This window comes from Channa argus, chromosome 17, assembly GCF_033026475.1.
Source record: "Channa argus isolate prfri chromosome 17, Channa argus male v1.0, whole genome shotgun sequence".
In the NCBI taxonomy this organism is placed as follows: Eukaryota; Metazoa; Chordata; class Actinopteri; order Anabantiformes; family Channidae; genus Channa; species Channa argus.
The window spans coordinates 145,528-160,392 of record NC_090213.1 but is presented as its reverse complement, the minus strand read 5'-3'; the positions used below and the strand labels follow the sequence as shown (position 1 = coordinate 160,392).

General features: G+C 40.6%; 1 protein-coding gene across 3 annotated transcripts in view; it reads left to right on the top strand.

The window, feature by feature from the left end:
• Positions 1–765: 765 nt before the first annotated feature.
• The window catches only part of cdc42bpb (CDC42 binding protein kinase beta (DMPK-like)), a 29,738-nt gene continuing 15,638 nt past the window's right edge, over positions 766–14,865 (top strand). Inside the window, exons 1-9 of one of the 3 annotated variants that reach the window (XM_067481563.1) lie at positions 766–1,471; positions 6,371–6,462; positions 9,981–10,064; positions 10,147–10,242; positions 10,443–10,591; positions 13,121–13,214; positions 13,430–13,630; positions 14,102–14,350; positions 14,619–14,856. In XM_067481563.1, coding sequence (XP_067337664.1) covers positions 1,303–1,471; positions 6,371–6,462; positions 9,981–10,064; positions 10,147–10,242; positions 10,443–10,591; positions 13,121–13,214; positions 13,430–13,630; positions 14,102–14,350; positions 14,619–14,856 — 1,372 coding nt within the window. In that variant the 5' untranslated portion in view covers positions 766–1,302. The remainder of the gene's footprint in view (positions 1,472–6,370; positions 6,463–9,980; positions 10,065–10,146; positions 10,243–10,442; positions 10,592–13,120; positions 13,215–13,429; positions 13,631–14,101; positions 14,351–14,618; positions 14,857–14,865) is intronic. The other 2 variants (XM_067481564.1, XM_067481565.1) reach the window with 2 other exon arrangements.

Sequence of the window (14,865 nt, the reverse complement as noted above, 5' to 3'; positions counted from 1 at the left end):
AAGGAACCACAGATCAACTGTGCTTTTGCATTTTAAATGTCCCTGATAGTTAGTACTAATTATTGGAAACTGACTACATTGTCTGGTGACATTTTAATTAGTTTGTCTTCTCGGGATGTGAATATTTGTGACTTCCTGTACAGACGACAGCTTTACCACTGTTGACTGCAGCTAATAATTTATTAAAAGATACAGATAATGGATGGAACACACATTAGCGACACATTAGTCTATATAACTATCAAGTCAAAAGGGTTTTTCCCTATGAAAATCTATGTATTTTTGTTCAGTTCTGAACTCTGCTGTGCTACATTATCTTACATTGCTTTGATTTGTAAATCTCTGTAATGATGTCAGATACATTAAAGTCTGAATAGACTGTTGAAATTATTATTGTCATTATTAAACAAGCTGATGATTTTGAAAAAAAAAATCATAATTTATATTTTTGTATTTGTATTTAAGTCTGTTTTGTAAACATGAGAAAAATAAATAACAAAAATTATTATAATGATTAAACCATCAAAGTTGTAAACTATCTTTCACATTTAAAATTAGACTTATTTTTTAAAAAAAATCGTAATTATTGTAAATTAAACAGAATGATGACTTTTTTAAACCTAATTTAAGTAAAAGAAAATATGTCGGATATTATACAGTATTATACAAATTACCTTTAATTACACGACAATCTTTTAAAATTGAATTTTAAAAAAAGACTTGAATCGGTGTGTTTTATTGTGAAAGTCTTTGTGACCGGATGCGGTTTTCATTTCCCAGCTTGCTCTCAGGGATCAGGAGCTGGATCAGCCATATTTCCACAGATCCGCCACACCGGCAGTTCTCCTCTAACCACTGAAAACCGTCTCTAATCCCGCTCTGCTATCTTCGTCAGTGCTAACGGACATTTTGATTCCCACAGTTCTTGTCCCGGAGCTCCCGGACATGTCACGCTGCTAACGTACCGACCGCCGGACATGGAGGAGCGGCGGCGTCGGCCGAGCTGAGAGAGTCGACGGTCTGAGCGACGCCAGATTTCCGAGAAGAAAGTCCAGATTTACCGGGATTAAATCTAATGTAGAGTGCGGACAGGCGCGGGCCTGAAGGCTTAAAGGCGACCACATCACGGAGCGACGGTAACCGGCCGAAACACACCGAAACCCAGGTTGCTCAAAATGTCGGGAATGTTTTCCCGGAGCTAACAAGCTAACTGCGGTTAGCAGGCAGGAAGCGGAGCCTCGGCGGCGGTGAACTCGGACTGAGCGGAGCGGTTGTTGTCGGAGGAACCGGGACCGGGACAGGATGTCGGCGGAGGTCCGTCTGAAGCGGCTGGAGGAGCTGCTGCTGGAGCAGAAGGTGGCGGGCTGTCTGAGCATGGAGACACTCTTGGACCTGCTGCTCTGCCTCTACTCCGAGTGCTCCAGCTCCCCGCTAAAGAGGGAGAAGCACATCACCGACTTCCTGGAGTGGGGTAAGACCCTGGACCCGGACCGGCTTTTAATTCTTAACATTTAGCAAAACACATCACACAGGGCCCGGGACACTAAAGGCTCACCGTGGGCAGCTCGCTGCTCCCCCTAGGACAGACAGAGAGCTCCAACGAGAGTCAGGTGGGGCTAAGGGGTTTGTGAGGGAATCGGAGGAGGGTCTTGGACCCTACAGCGGTTCCTAGAAGTCTCAGGAATGGTTAGGTGTCATTCAGAGACCGTTTTAAAGATTTTTCTAGTTGGCTCCACTGAGGTTCTCAGATCGATGAATGGTCTGAATAGGGGTCAGAATAAACCTTAAGGCGTTGTCTAGATGCTTTTGGCAGTTTCAGGAGGGGCCACACAGATGTGGCTCCAGGGATTTTAGAGAATTTCTAAAAGTTGTGTTCTTTAAGAAAAGTTTCAGAAAGTGTCTTGGCTCTTCAGACCTAAAATTGTTTTAGTGGGTTTTGAGGAAGCTGATTTTTAAGCTTCATGTTTGGGCTCAGGGTGAAGCTTTTTAGGTTTTTAAAAGAGACCTAGAATTTTATTTTAGGCGTTTAAGTTGTTCTAAGGTATTTATGGTAGTCTGGGAGAAATTTCTGTGCTTCCAGGATCTGAAATGAAACAGAAGCCTGGAAAGTTTTTGATGACACTATTGGATGTTCCAGGACTCTCAGGGTGGTGTTGGAGGGGAAGTGGAGGGGATCCGTAAAGAGTTTGATAGACCTGGAAACGTTCCAGGTGGCATCAAAGTGTCCTTGGAAGAAAGTAAAGGGTTTCTGGATGTTGAGAGAATTTTTTCATTTATTTATTTTCCCCCCTGATCTTCCCTTGTTCCTGGGTTTTATAGAATGGTTCCAAGTAGGTTTTAGCTGGTACACTGAACCAAATCTCAGACCAAAAAACAAAAAAAACACATTAGTGACTAGTTATTGGCTCTAGACCTTATGGTTGACTAAAAGTAGTAGTTATCTTTTAAAAGCCTTAAATGTTTTATAATCCTAAATTTAAAAAAATAATTATATATATATATATATATATATATATATATATATATATATATATATATATATACACACACACACACATACACACACACACACACACACACAGGCGGTCACAGTCAGGATCAACTTTAAACTTCGTGAGGAACAACAAATTGGCAGGCCATAGGAGCTGATGGGTTTTCTGTGTGGGAGACACTTTAGCTGTTTGGTAGGCTGGGGAAGGGGTGCTACTACATGGTTCCCAGGGGGTCCCTGCACCTCCCTGGCTAAAGTCTGGCCCACACACAAAAAAATCTTGATCTAATTTAAGAATCATGATGCAACAGCTGCAGCAATTCTTCATAACATTGACATGAACTGATGCACCCTTTTTGGGCTGGTAGACTGGGTCTGACAGGAAACAGATCATATCAGATCAATAAACTAATCAGATTATTTTCTGTCTTAATAATTAAGATTTTCTGTAACAAAACCGCAGCAGGACACTGACCCAGGTTGGCTCAGTTTCCCGTGTTTCAGCCTGTTCCTGGTCAACCCAGATTGCCCTTATCTGGTCTGGCCCACTTACAGCAGCTACCATATGCCTGTCCTCTTCAGAAACTAATGGCTGATCACTCAGACCATGACCCAGATCAGCAGTTTGGAACCTCAGACTGTTCAGACCAGGATGAGGTTGTTCCAGCTAATAAACCAGTTTGTGACAGGGATAGTAACTTGTATGTGAAACTAATGGTTTGTCTTTGAATCAATAGGTTGTTAATCAATAAGATGATTTGATCAGTTTATTGTGATATGAATCAAATGGTCAATATTCAATAGACCAGCAGCTACAGCTGTCCACACACATGAAAATCCAGATTCATTTAAAAAATTTAGAAATAAAATAAAACTGATAAAACTCAGTTGATTAATTGAATAGAAAATAATCAATAAACCTGATTTATATCTAATCTTTAAACTTCTTTAAACTTTAAACTAAAATAATTTTCATCTGTCAAACCAGGATTCTGGGTCTGGTTCTCTCTGTTTCTGTCTTATTCTCAGTCTTTAAACCATGTCATCCTATAAATTGAGTCCAGTCTTGGTCTGGTCTTGAATTAGTTCTGAAATGGTGACTTTATGATAAATATCACATACGTTCTTCATATGACGTAACTAGGCCTGTCACAATCAATCTCTGAAAATGGCTCATTGCAAACAATTCAACGGAGCAGGAAGCACAGTGTTAATTAGTTAGCTGTGGTAACTAGTTAATGTGTGAAACAGGTTATGGTTTGGGCAACTGTGGAGTTAGTTTGAAGGGAACTTCAAACTAACTCAAGGTAGAACATGTTCACACTAATTTGCTCTCTGCTGCTGTGTGTATGCTGTCTTAGCATTAGCACTAAGGCTGCGTGATATTGGGGAAAAAAAACTTGCATTGCCATATAAAAAAAGGAATTACAGGAATTTTTAATAGATGACTTGAATAGCATAATCTGGAAAAAACTAATCATTCTAGAATGATTGGGGAGATATTTGTAGTAGTTTGGGAAGAGTGAGAGAGCACATCATGTGATGTCTCAGTACACCTAGACCAGAGGCATAGCGCAATGGTTATGCTGAGAGATGTAATGTGCAGATCTAATTATGACAAGGGGTGCATTTGTTTTAAACTGGTTTGAAACCACAAATAGAAGCAGCTCTGGTGCAGTCTTTCGTTCATTGATACACAGTTCTTCACCTGACAGGTAGACTACAATTGATAAGGTCATTAACCTTTAGTTACAGACTTCTTTAATGTATCACCACCACCTCATGCTGCTGTTTGTTTCTGAGTCGCCTCAGCTGATTCAGGGTTTCCTTACTCTAAGTTTCTGATACAGATTTGTTTCCGAGTAAAATCTTCCTCCACTTTTGTTGTTGTCATTGATATAGGATTCATGTATGAAGATGAGAAATCACTAATTCACTTCGATAAAAATACCAGCATGTATGAACCATAGCATATTGCTATTTGAATATGTTCTTATTCCACACAGGCAGATGGATTTCTGTTTCTGATAGTGTCTCTCCCTCCCTCCTCACCACTGTCCACACCTCCATAGTGCTGAAACCTGCAGTCTTTAAAAGTTTTATTTTGAGATAATGCAGACTTTTGAGAATAAACAAAATTTCAGTGGATTTAATGGTATTTGTCCAACTATAAATCTGTTGGGCTTCACACTCGCTGAGTTTTATTTTTCAAGCAATATCTGCAGAAATCTTGAGTCTATGTGCCTTATTTGTTTAATGATACGCAGAATCTGGACATTACTGTGATTGATAAGTTTGTGCATTGATCAGTTTCTGAGGAGGAACAGCATCACTGCTGCTGAGTGTGTGTGTGTGTGTGTGTGTGTGACCCAGATAAATGATCCTGCAGCAGATAAATAAAAGATGAATGAGAAGCCAACCCATTCTGCAGGGTCCTACTGTCCCTCTACTTCTTCACATCTGGATCCACAGCTGTTGAGGGGTTAACCCCTTTCTCTTTGTAATGTTAAAAGTATCACTCTAAAATCTATAAGTCTATATATCTCCATAACATTTCTCTTGCTCATCTCAACCATCTATCATTTTGCATCAGCTTTTTCTACACTGATACAATACAATATACTGGGGCAGTATATATATTTTTGCCCACCTGTTATTCTTTAAATTTGTTTTGTTGTTTTTTTTAATCTGACCTATAGAAAGATGAGATCCACAATCACTACAGGACTATTTCTCATCACTGCGCTGTTGCAGTTGACCACTTATTTGGTGCTTAAAATATCAAACATCCGCTCAGGGGCCTGTTCTTCATATGTGACTTAACAGATCCAACTTCCAATGAGTAATGATTGATGTTCTAATCCTGCATCAGGTTATCTGGTTAAGTCAGTTCTTTAAATTTATGAGATCTGCATTAGAAAAACAGCATTTTATTTTCACCTGGGATAACGGCATGGTCTCATGGTTGTTGACTAGACAACATATGAACACAACAAACTATAAGCAAGTTCTCTATTAGCTAAGTGTTAATGATAAACACCCAATGGAGGCCGCTGTAGCTCAGTTGGTAAGGCAGTCGTTCACGGACCACTCGGTCAGTGGTTGGATTCCCGGTCCCTCCTAGCTACGTTTCAAGGTGTCCTTGGGGTAGACACTGAACCCCAAATTGTCTCCGGTGGGTCAGGTGAGCGCCTTGCATGGCAGTCACTGCCATCGGTGTGTGTGTGTGAATGGGTGAATGAGAAGCAACTTTGTAAAGCACTTTGAATAAAAGCGCTATATAAGTGGCCATTTACGATGAAAGACGGGGAAAATAAAAAGAGCTAGTGAGAAAACACAATTTAAGATCGGCTATGAAAATGCTGCAAAAATGGTCTGACAATTGAGAATTCTCACTGTCACCATGATAGCTTGTCCACTGATCTGGTGGCAAATAGTTACTGCTAATCTTGCATCATTTCATAATCTCCCAGTTTACACGTTACTATCACGCCAGTGAATCAAATTGTATTTCTGAGTCAGGCCCTTTTGTAGCTGGACAATAATATTTGTTGAAGTCAGTAGGTTGTAAATATGGTAATGAAAAGAAATCACATACAATGAATACTTGTACTATTTACAAAGTATCTAGTATCATTTGCTGAAATACTAGAAAATTAAATAAGCAAATATCTCTACCAAATATTTCTATATTCTCATATAAGATAGCTCAAATATTCCTTTGACATTATCTCTGCATGATTTAAATGACATCTCTACATAATCTTTGGCTGTTTGTAACAGCCTGTGTGATATGCAGCAACTCCACAGTGAAACTGTAATTCTCATTATTAATAATAAGGACAGTAACAGGTTATATATATTGCCGTCTCTCCTCAGTAAAGCCGTTCACCACCACAGTGAAGGACATGCGACTGCACAGAGATGACTTTGAGATGCTGAAGGTGATTGGACGAGGAGCTTTTGGAGAGGTAAGACTTCCTGTTCACCTCAGACTGTTATCAGCCTCCTCCCTTTCTTTAGCTTGTTTCCTCTGGATAAAAACAGGAAACCTCAGTAAAGACAGGAAGTAAAATCTGAACAGGAAGCTCAGACCTTTCCTTGTTTCTTTGTGAATCAGATGAAAGCATGAGATGATTGTTTCCATCAGGAATAAACTGTTCCCAGGAGCCTGGGCTCGGGCCTGTGGATTTGGGTCTTTGGGCTAGGTCCTGTGAATTTGGGTTTGTGGACCCCTTTCTACATTTTTTTCTTGCTGTTGTTTATGTATTTCCTGTTTATACCTCTTGGGCTCCTGTCTTCTTCCTCTGTGGTTCCTGCTGTGGACCCCACCATAAACGTTAAACAGAAAGAGCTGCAGTCATTAGTTCATCAGTTAGCAGATTTTTAACTTTATTTTCATTGTTTTCTGATGTTTCATAGGTTAATTATTAAAATAATCAGCATGTTCATGTAAATAAGTTGCACCTAAAACATGTCCAAACAAGGTGATGTAAATAAAATAATTGTAAATGTGATGACGTTAGATGTTTTATCAACATTAAAATCACAGCACATTACTACACAGTCTTGTTACAATTAATTAACTCTGCCTTAAAACACTGAAGTAATATTGTCTTTTATTTGTCTTACCCTTTAGCTAGCTAGCATCAACTGTGCTTATATTGATCACATTGCAGATATGCAAATCTAAGAAATTACACAATTTTTTCCCTTTATAGCATAGCATTCACAATAAGCCCACCCCCCCAGCCCCTGACAGTGGTGGTTCTTGGTTCTCAAATAGTTGGTGCTTCTCTGGAACCACTTGTCCAACCCAACTCTGATACTGGCTTGTTGCAAAAGGGCAAAGAGATTGTATAGTAGCATTAGGAATCAAAACCCGCTTTCACGTTAGAACCGATTAAAAATCCCAAGGGAATGAGGAACAACAGTAAAAAATTTATATTTACCTAACCTCACATCATTTGAAATTAAAATGGGAAATTGATAAGAAATTCATGCAATGTCCAACCCTAGTGTTTGCCTCTTGTTAATTATTACCTTATCTCCACCTTCAGTGCTGGATCAGATCCAGGTCTGAACTCTGAACGGACCAGTTAATGTTAACCACCATGCTACATGTTCAGCTGTGTGGTGATGTCAGCAGCAGCTGCTCAGTGCCAACATCTGTACACAGACTGGTACAGTGTGATATGGGGCGGGGTCTAGAACTGCGTGGTTCCTTTTGCTGCTCCTGGATTGTTGCATACAGCTCCAGTTTCTACAGACATATTCAGCACACCAATGTCCTCACAGGTTCAGAAACACCAGCCTGAGAATGTGACACTGGCTGAGTCCAGTAGTCTAAATAAGGAGAGAGCATTTCCTAATGAGGTCAGTCTGAGCAGGAAGTAGTGTACAGTCTCTGTTCATCATGAGAAAACTACCAACTCTGATCCTTGCTAACTGTCAGTTTGAGCAGAAGCTGATTTTATTTATTTATTTATTTATTTTCAATCTGGCCATCAGATACAAATTATAACACGCCACTGTGTGACCCAGTGCTGTTTTTCTCATTTCCAAACTACAGCTGGAAGTGTATGACTGTTGAAGAAGAAGTGGTGTGTGATGTGACGCATGAAAGCACGAATCATTTAGCAGGTGAAATGTGACACATCAGAGATGAATGAGCAGACATGTGTGAAAGGTCAGAGAGCTGGAACATTATGTCATTATGTTTCTGTAATAACACAGGTTAATTCTGAACTAATTGCAAAAAATACTATGGTACATTAATCAGTAGTTGATGGTGAACAATTGAAATTCATTCATTAAATCTTCATGACTATTAAAGTAGTTAATCATTAAATTAGGATTTTCAGATACACTATATTGCCAAAAGTATTCGCTCATCTGCCTTTAGACCCATATGAACTTTAGTGACATCCCATTCTTAATCCACCCTTTGCAGCTATTACAGCTTCAACTCTTCTGGGAAGGCTTTCAACGAGGTTTAGAAGTGTGTTTATGATACACAATACAATACATAATACACAGTGCTCGCAGTCTTCGCTCTAATTCATCCCAAAGGTGTTTTATCGGGTTGAGGTCAGGACTCTATGGAGGCCAGTCAAGTTATTCCACACCAAACTCACTCATCCATGTCTTTATGGACCTTGCTTTGTGCACCTGAATTTATTTATTTGGATGGATGAGCGAATACTTTTGGCAATATAGTGTATCATCACAGGAGGATTATGGGTGATGTAGTCTGTCAGGTGTTTAGCAGAGCTTCCTTCAGTTTTGAACAGCAGTTTCTGTGTGAGCACATAGTCCACATTCCAGAGGAAAGGTGTGTCCAAGCCACACCTGCCCTAGGATATAAACACTTAAACACACACACACACACACACACACACACACACACACACACACACACACACACACACACACACACACACACACAGAGGTTAAATTACTGTAGCTGTGAGGACTGACAGGACTGACTGATACACCGCCATAAACAAACACACACATAAGAAATACAGGTCCAGACCCAGACAGAGCTGCTGAGTCCACATGAGGGCAGAGTTCAGGTTTAGGTCTAGGTCGTCCAGGTGAAGTGGGGTGCTGAGCTCTGAGGGTGGAGTCCTGAACTGTATCAGACAGGTATTTCACATCAAAACACGCACATGGAAACAGAATAACACCTGTGTTCAGGTAACTCAGCTCAGGAGGGGCTTGGCATCAGCCAATCAGAAAGCAGCAGTGTACATACCTGTTAGGATGTCTCTGACATGTTTTAACTAGAGCTGCTACAGACTGAGGAGGTGCTTCATGTCCTAAAATACATAAACATCTCAGTTTACACAGAGTTTTGATGCAGTAAATCAAGAGATGTCCTGGATTTTACTTGGATTTTACTCCTGGTTTAATTAATGTTTACAGTCTCCGTAGTCTGAAACACACTGACCTACACTGAGACAGACTCTTCAATAGGTTTTAAACAGGAAGCTCTTTTTGTTTTTCCACCTTAGGCATGAATAAAGACTCCGAACCCAAAACAGCAGGAAACCAAAGAGCTCTGCTGTTTTTACTGGGTAGTGTGACCTGTGCTGCATTCATGGGTCTCTCCACCTGGTCTAAGATCAGTGCTTTAGTCAAGACGTTGACATGTGATCATCTGTAAGAAGTCTCAGCTGATCAGTCTGTTTCTGACTCGTTTATTTCCTCAGTGGCACCTAAACACCAACAGAGCTTCCCAAACTACTACAGGTTCATCTGAGATAAAGTCTCCACTTTATCTCAATATTCTCAATATAACACTATAATACTTCTGACTGAATCTGAAAAACTTTTGTAACCAACTGTCCTGAAAACCTCTAGCACCATAAATAAGTACTGGGTTTTTCCCTTTTGTCTTGGTTTTAGGTTGGTCTCTGGTCTCTACCTAATGGGGTTCTGTTATGATTCAGGGCCAAACTCTCTCTCTCTGTCTCTCTCTTAGGTTGCCGTAGTAAAGATGAAGCACACTGAAAGAGTTTATGCCATGAAGATCCTCAACAAGTGGGAGATGTTAAAGAGAGCTGAGGTGAGTGTCATCGTTGTGTGTGTAACATGTTATCTTAGTCACAATGTTAGCATATTAACATGTAAACATGTCCTGTGTACAGACAGCGTGTTTCCGTGAAGAGCGGGAAGTCTTGGTGAAAGGAGACAGCCAGTGGATCACAACTCTGCACTACGCATTTCAGGATGACAACTACCTGGTTAGTAATCCAAGTACTGCTTCATTGTTTTGTAATATGGCAACTGTAGAATGATGATACAGTTTCTGGCACAATTGCTGAGTCTGGCACTGTTGTCTGATATTTTAGTATCATTACCATATATTTTGTTTTTTTGTATGTGTGTGTGTGGTTATAATGGAAGCAGTAATGTGTGTACCTGTGTTATGTTTGTACTGCAGTACCTGGTGATGGATTACTACGTGGGCGGAGACCTCCTAACCCTGCTCAGTAAGTTTGAGGATCGTCTTCCAGAGGACATGGCCAAGTTCTACGTCGCTGAAATGGTCCTTGCTATCCATTCCATCCATCAGCAGCAATACATTCACAGGTACTATTTATAGTGGTCATACTGGCCAGGTGGGGTTCCAATGTGATTAGGGATGTCATGAGAACAAATTGTACTGTAATAAACACTAAAATTCTGAAAATGCGACAGTACTTGTTTTCAATGGCATCATAAGTAGCTGTCGTACGTGTTTTTTCTCTGGCACAGAGGAGGCAGAATAACACTTCAGCTTTATTCTCAAATATTATTTTTGCTTTTAGTAACAGCAATGCATTTTTGTTACATTAGGGCTCCCTCCTATATGTGTTACTGAAATGGAATAAAAATGTTAATGCTGAGATGAATGCATTACATTGGTTTATTTTTGCGACGGTATCGAATTCTAGATGTTCAGTGGTTTACCATGATTTGATTTTGTGGCAACCCCAGTGGTGAGAGATATTTGGTTGCCATCTGATTTCCAGGTTGCACACAGCTGGGTGTGGTCTCAGGTTACCACATTAACCGCATCATTAAAGAGAGTTCTGGATTGGTCAACCTGGTCAACAGAATGTGTGGGTAGACTGTGTGAGAGCGATGCAGTTGACTAATGTTATGTTGACTAGTTGTGTAAAAAGCATGAGACTTTTTTATGACTGAGTGACTGTTGCATACACTCTGAAAGAGTTAAAAAGATTTGGATAAAGAACAGAATAAAATAGAATCAGTGAAATGTGTAAGTGATATTTTGTGAACTGGGTTTTGATACTTTTAGTTTTTGTTTAGTTCAAGAGGAGTGCCGACTTACTCTTGCAAGGATGACAACGTCATGATCAGTTTGCCCATATCCTACCTTGTGAATTGAGAGATCTTGAGGGATTCAAAGCTCAAAATTACAGCAGTGTGGTGGCTCAATGGGTAGACCATCAGGTTGGGACGCAGAAGTCTCCAGGATCAAATTCAGCGCACGCACCAGCTGTGTCCTTGAGCAAGACACTCAGCACAAGCTCCCCAGAACACTGTAACATGTAAATGTTCTCAATGATGACAATAAAGACTCTTTTATTCTGTTCTATATTTAAATCTTTTAAACTCTTTCAGAGTGTATGCAACAGTCACTCGGTCAAAAACAAAATAACTGATAATCTTTGAGTATGTGAGTGGGGGTTTTAAATCATGCTCACTAATCTAATCTAGCGCTGCAAAGTCATATGTGTCTACTGAATTTATTGTTTATTATCCAAATGTGGATTGGCAGGTTGTTTTAATTTACCCATGTAGTGTCCTTTGTTTGTCCCTCTCCCCTTCTTCCTTTCCTTCTATCTCTCTCAAATTTGAACCGGATTTTAACATCTTATTTTTACGAAACAAAAGGTATGCAGGTAACCACTGTAGCAGTCACAGGTAAGACTGCATAGCTCACAACATGGGCCCCACCTAACATGCCTTAAAACAGCATGATGTAACTTCACACTCTAAATGATGTGGTTTATGAACTGCTAAATTTCATAGGAGTCTCAGGTTAACTTTGAAGTACTTTTGTTCTACAGAACCAGGGCTGTACAAGCTGTATATGACTTTTTTATGTTTTTTTTTTTTTTATTTGCAGACACTTTGGAAAGACGGAAAAGTGTTGATTATCAACATATTAATAATATAGCATTTAAATTTCTGTTAAGGCCAGGCCAAATCCCAAACTATTTATTTAAGATACTCTAACCAAACACACCCCGTGTGTGTGTGTGTCAGAGGAAGTGGGGTCTTCCTGGCAGCAGTGTCCAGTGTACTGGGAAATGTAGTTATATCCTGTGCAGCCTGCCTTCCTTCCTGTACAAAAACTGAAGCTCCAATGTGCTGCAGCAGACTGACACACACATTCTTTGTTGTTGATTAAACTGATAAATGTCCGTTTTGCTGAACATTATAAGATAAGAGATTAAATAAACCTTTAATCATTTTACAGCGGGGAATTTTCCAAATTACAGTAGCTTTAAAGTGTGCAAATGTGCGGCATTCATTCTGTAAAGAATGAAAAACAACAAGTCTATATAAAAGAATAAAGTTGAATTGAATCTATATAAAAATAATAATAACTTACAGATACTCAGTTCAGTATAACTTTATTTAAACCTGTCAGGGCAGCTGTCACATTGGGCACAAACTAACACCTGAAGCTACAGGTCTGACATAGTCTGAGCAGAGTTTAGCACCTCCCATATTAATTGGTCCTGTCTGGAAATCAAACCTTCGACTACCTGGTCAAGTGATTCCAGCTACAGGTGTTACAGAAATATTAGCTCTTAAATTAGCATCAAAAACTTAACTGCTCCTGACATCCATAGCTTCTCCATCCACACCAAAGTTATAGGGACATTCAATATGTATATTGGGTTATCTAGGGGCTATGGATCACAACCAGTCTGTAAGAAACATGAACCCCAGCAGGGGGTAAGAGAACCAGGTCACAGTACAGGTACAGGTGTGAATTCCTGTTTGGATGTTTTATCTGCAGATGGATTCTGGTCAGAGCTGAATGACTGTTTGTAAAATGACATGTAAAAAATGTGGTGTGTTTTTTTTTTTTCTTTACAGAGATATTAAACCAGACAACGTCCTGCTGGACGTTAACGGCCACATCCGCCTTGCTGACTTCGGGTCCTGTCTCCGCATGATGGACGATGGCACGGTAGCACAAATACACTTTATACTTTTTGTCAGGTTAATGTGAGGTTTTATATTTAACTGGGTTCATTTCAGAGTTTCTCATTTTAAATTTGTAAGTAATTTAGTTTTACAGGTCCTATGTTTTTTGTGGAATCACTTTGTATAAAGTATTCTAGGTCCATTTTATTATAGTTGAGTTCAGTTCTTCAAGGACTGCTGTCTGTGATTATGGTGCAGGTCCAGTCCTCTGTAGCTGTGGGCACTCCGGACTATATCTCCCCAGAGATCCTGCAGGCGATGGAGGACGGAATGGGCCGTTACGGACCAGAGTGTGACTGGTGGTCTCTGGGGGTCTGTGTTTACGAGATGCTGTATGGGGAAACACCGTTCTACGCAGAGTCGCTGGTGGAGACCTACGGCAAGATTATGAACCATGAGGTCAGGAATATCAGGATCATACGAGCCTCTCAGTCTTATGAGGATTCTGTTAGGTTTCAGATAAAATCTTAGTTTACAGCTGAATTTTTCAATCAAATGAAACCCCTTAGCTAAACAAGAACATACAGTATGTCGATTTCCTAATGGCTATTATCAATTAAGTTAAAAACTGAATCAACATGTCCTATTGTAATAAACAATATGATCCTATGGCATTTCCAGAGGTTATCAGCTGTGTCAAACAACTGTTTGTCCCTGTTTCAGCTCTTCCTCTGCTGCTGTTTCCAGGTTAACTGTTTGTCTCTAGACTCTCGTCCTACTTCCTCTATTCTAAATCGGAACTCCCTCAGTGGACAGATGTCCTGCTCTCCATTTCTGTCTGATTATCCCTCTCTTCTTTCCTCCGTCCTCCTTACTCCAACACCTCCCCTCAGCCCCAAACTAACATCCCTGCTTTATATATATTTCCAGGAGCGTTTCCAGTTCCCCTCCAATGTGACTGATGTGTCCGAGGATGCCAAGGACCTGATTCAGCGCCTGCTCTGCTCCAGGGAACATCGCCTGGGTCTCAATGGGATCTCAGACTTCAAGAACCATTCGTTCTTCAGTGGGATTGACTGGGACAACATCCGGTCAGCCGAGGCCCCCTACATCCCCGACGTGTCCTCACCCACAGACACCTCAAACTTTGACGTGGATGATGATGTCCTCAAGAACCCAGTGAGGAAACTAAAAAACAGTACCCATAATAAGCCAATTAGGGACAACATACCGGTGTTTCCAGGATACACCTGCCAGAGTGGCTCCCACTGCGTCTGATAACTATAATTACAGTTATTAGATTGTATATAAAGAGAGTCAGGGTCAACTCCCATCAGGTTTTACCCTTAACTGGTTCAGGTCTTGTATGCTATTTTTATACCCTGGCAAATGTGTCTCAAGTCCTGCATCTACTCTCCCTCGGTCTGACCATGTGTTGTTCTTTCAGGAAATCAGCCCCCCAGTGTCTCACACTGGTTTTACTGGTCAGCACCTTCCTTTTGTCGGCTTTACCTACACCACTGACAGCTGGTTCTCCGACCGAAGTTCCGTCAGCCAGGTCAGGCTTGGCCTCCAGCAGCAGGAGGAGGGTGGAGGAGGAGGTGGAAGGCAGGAGGTAGAGGCGTTTGAGAAGAGGATCCGACGACTCGAGCAAGAAAAGCAGGAGCTGAACCGTAAACTGCAGGGTGAGACGA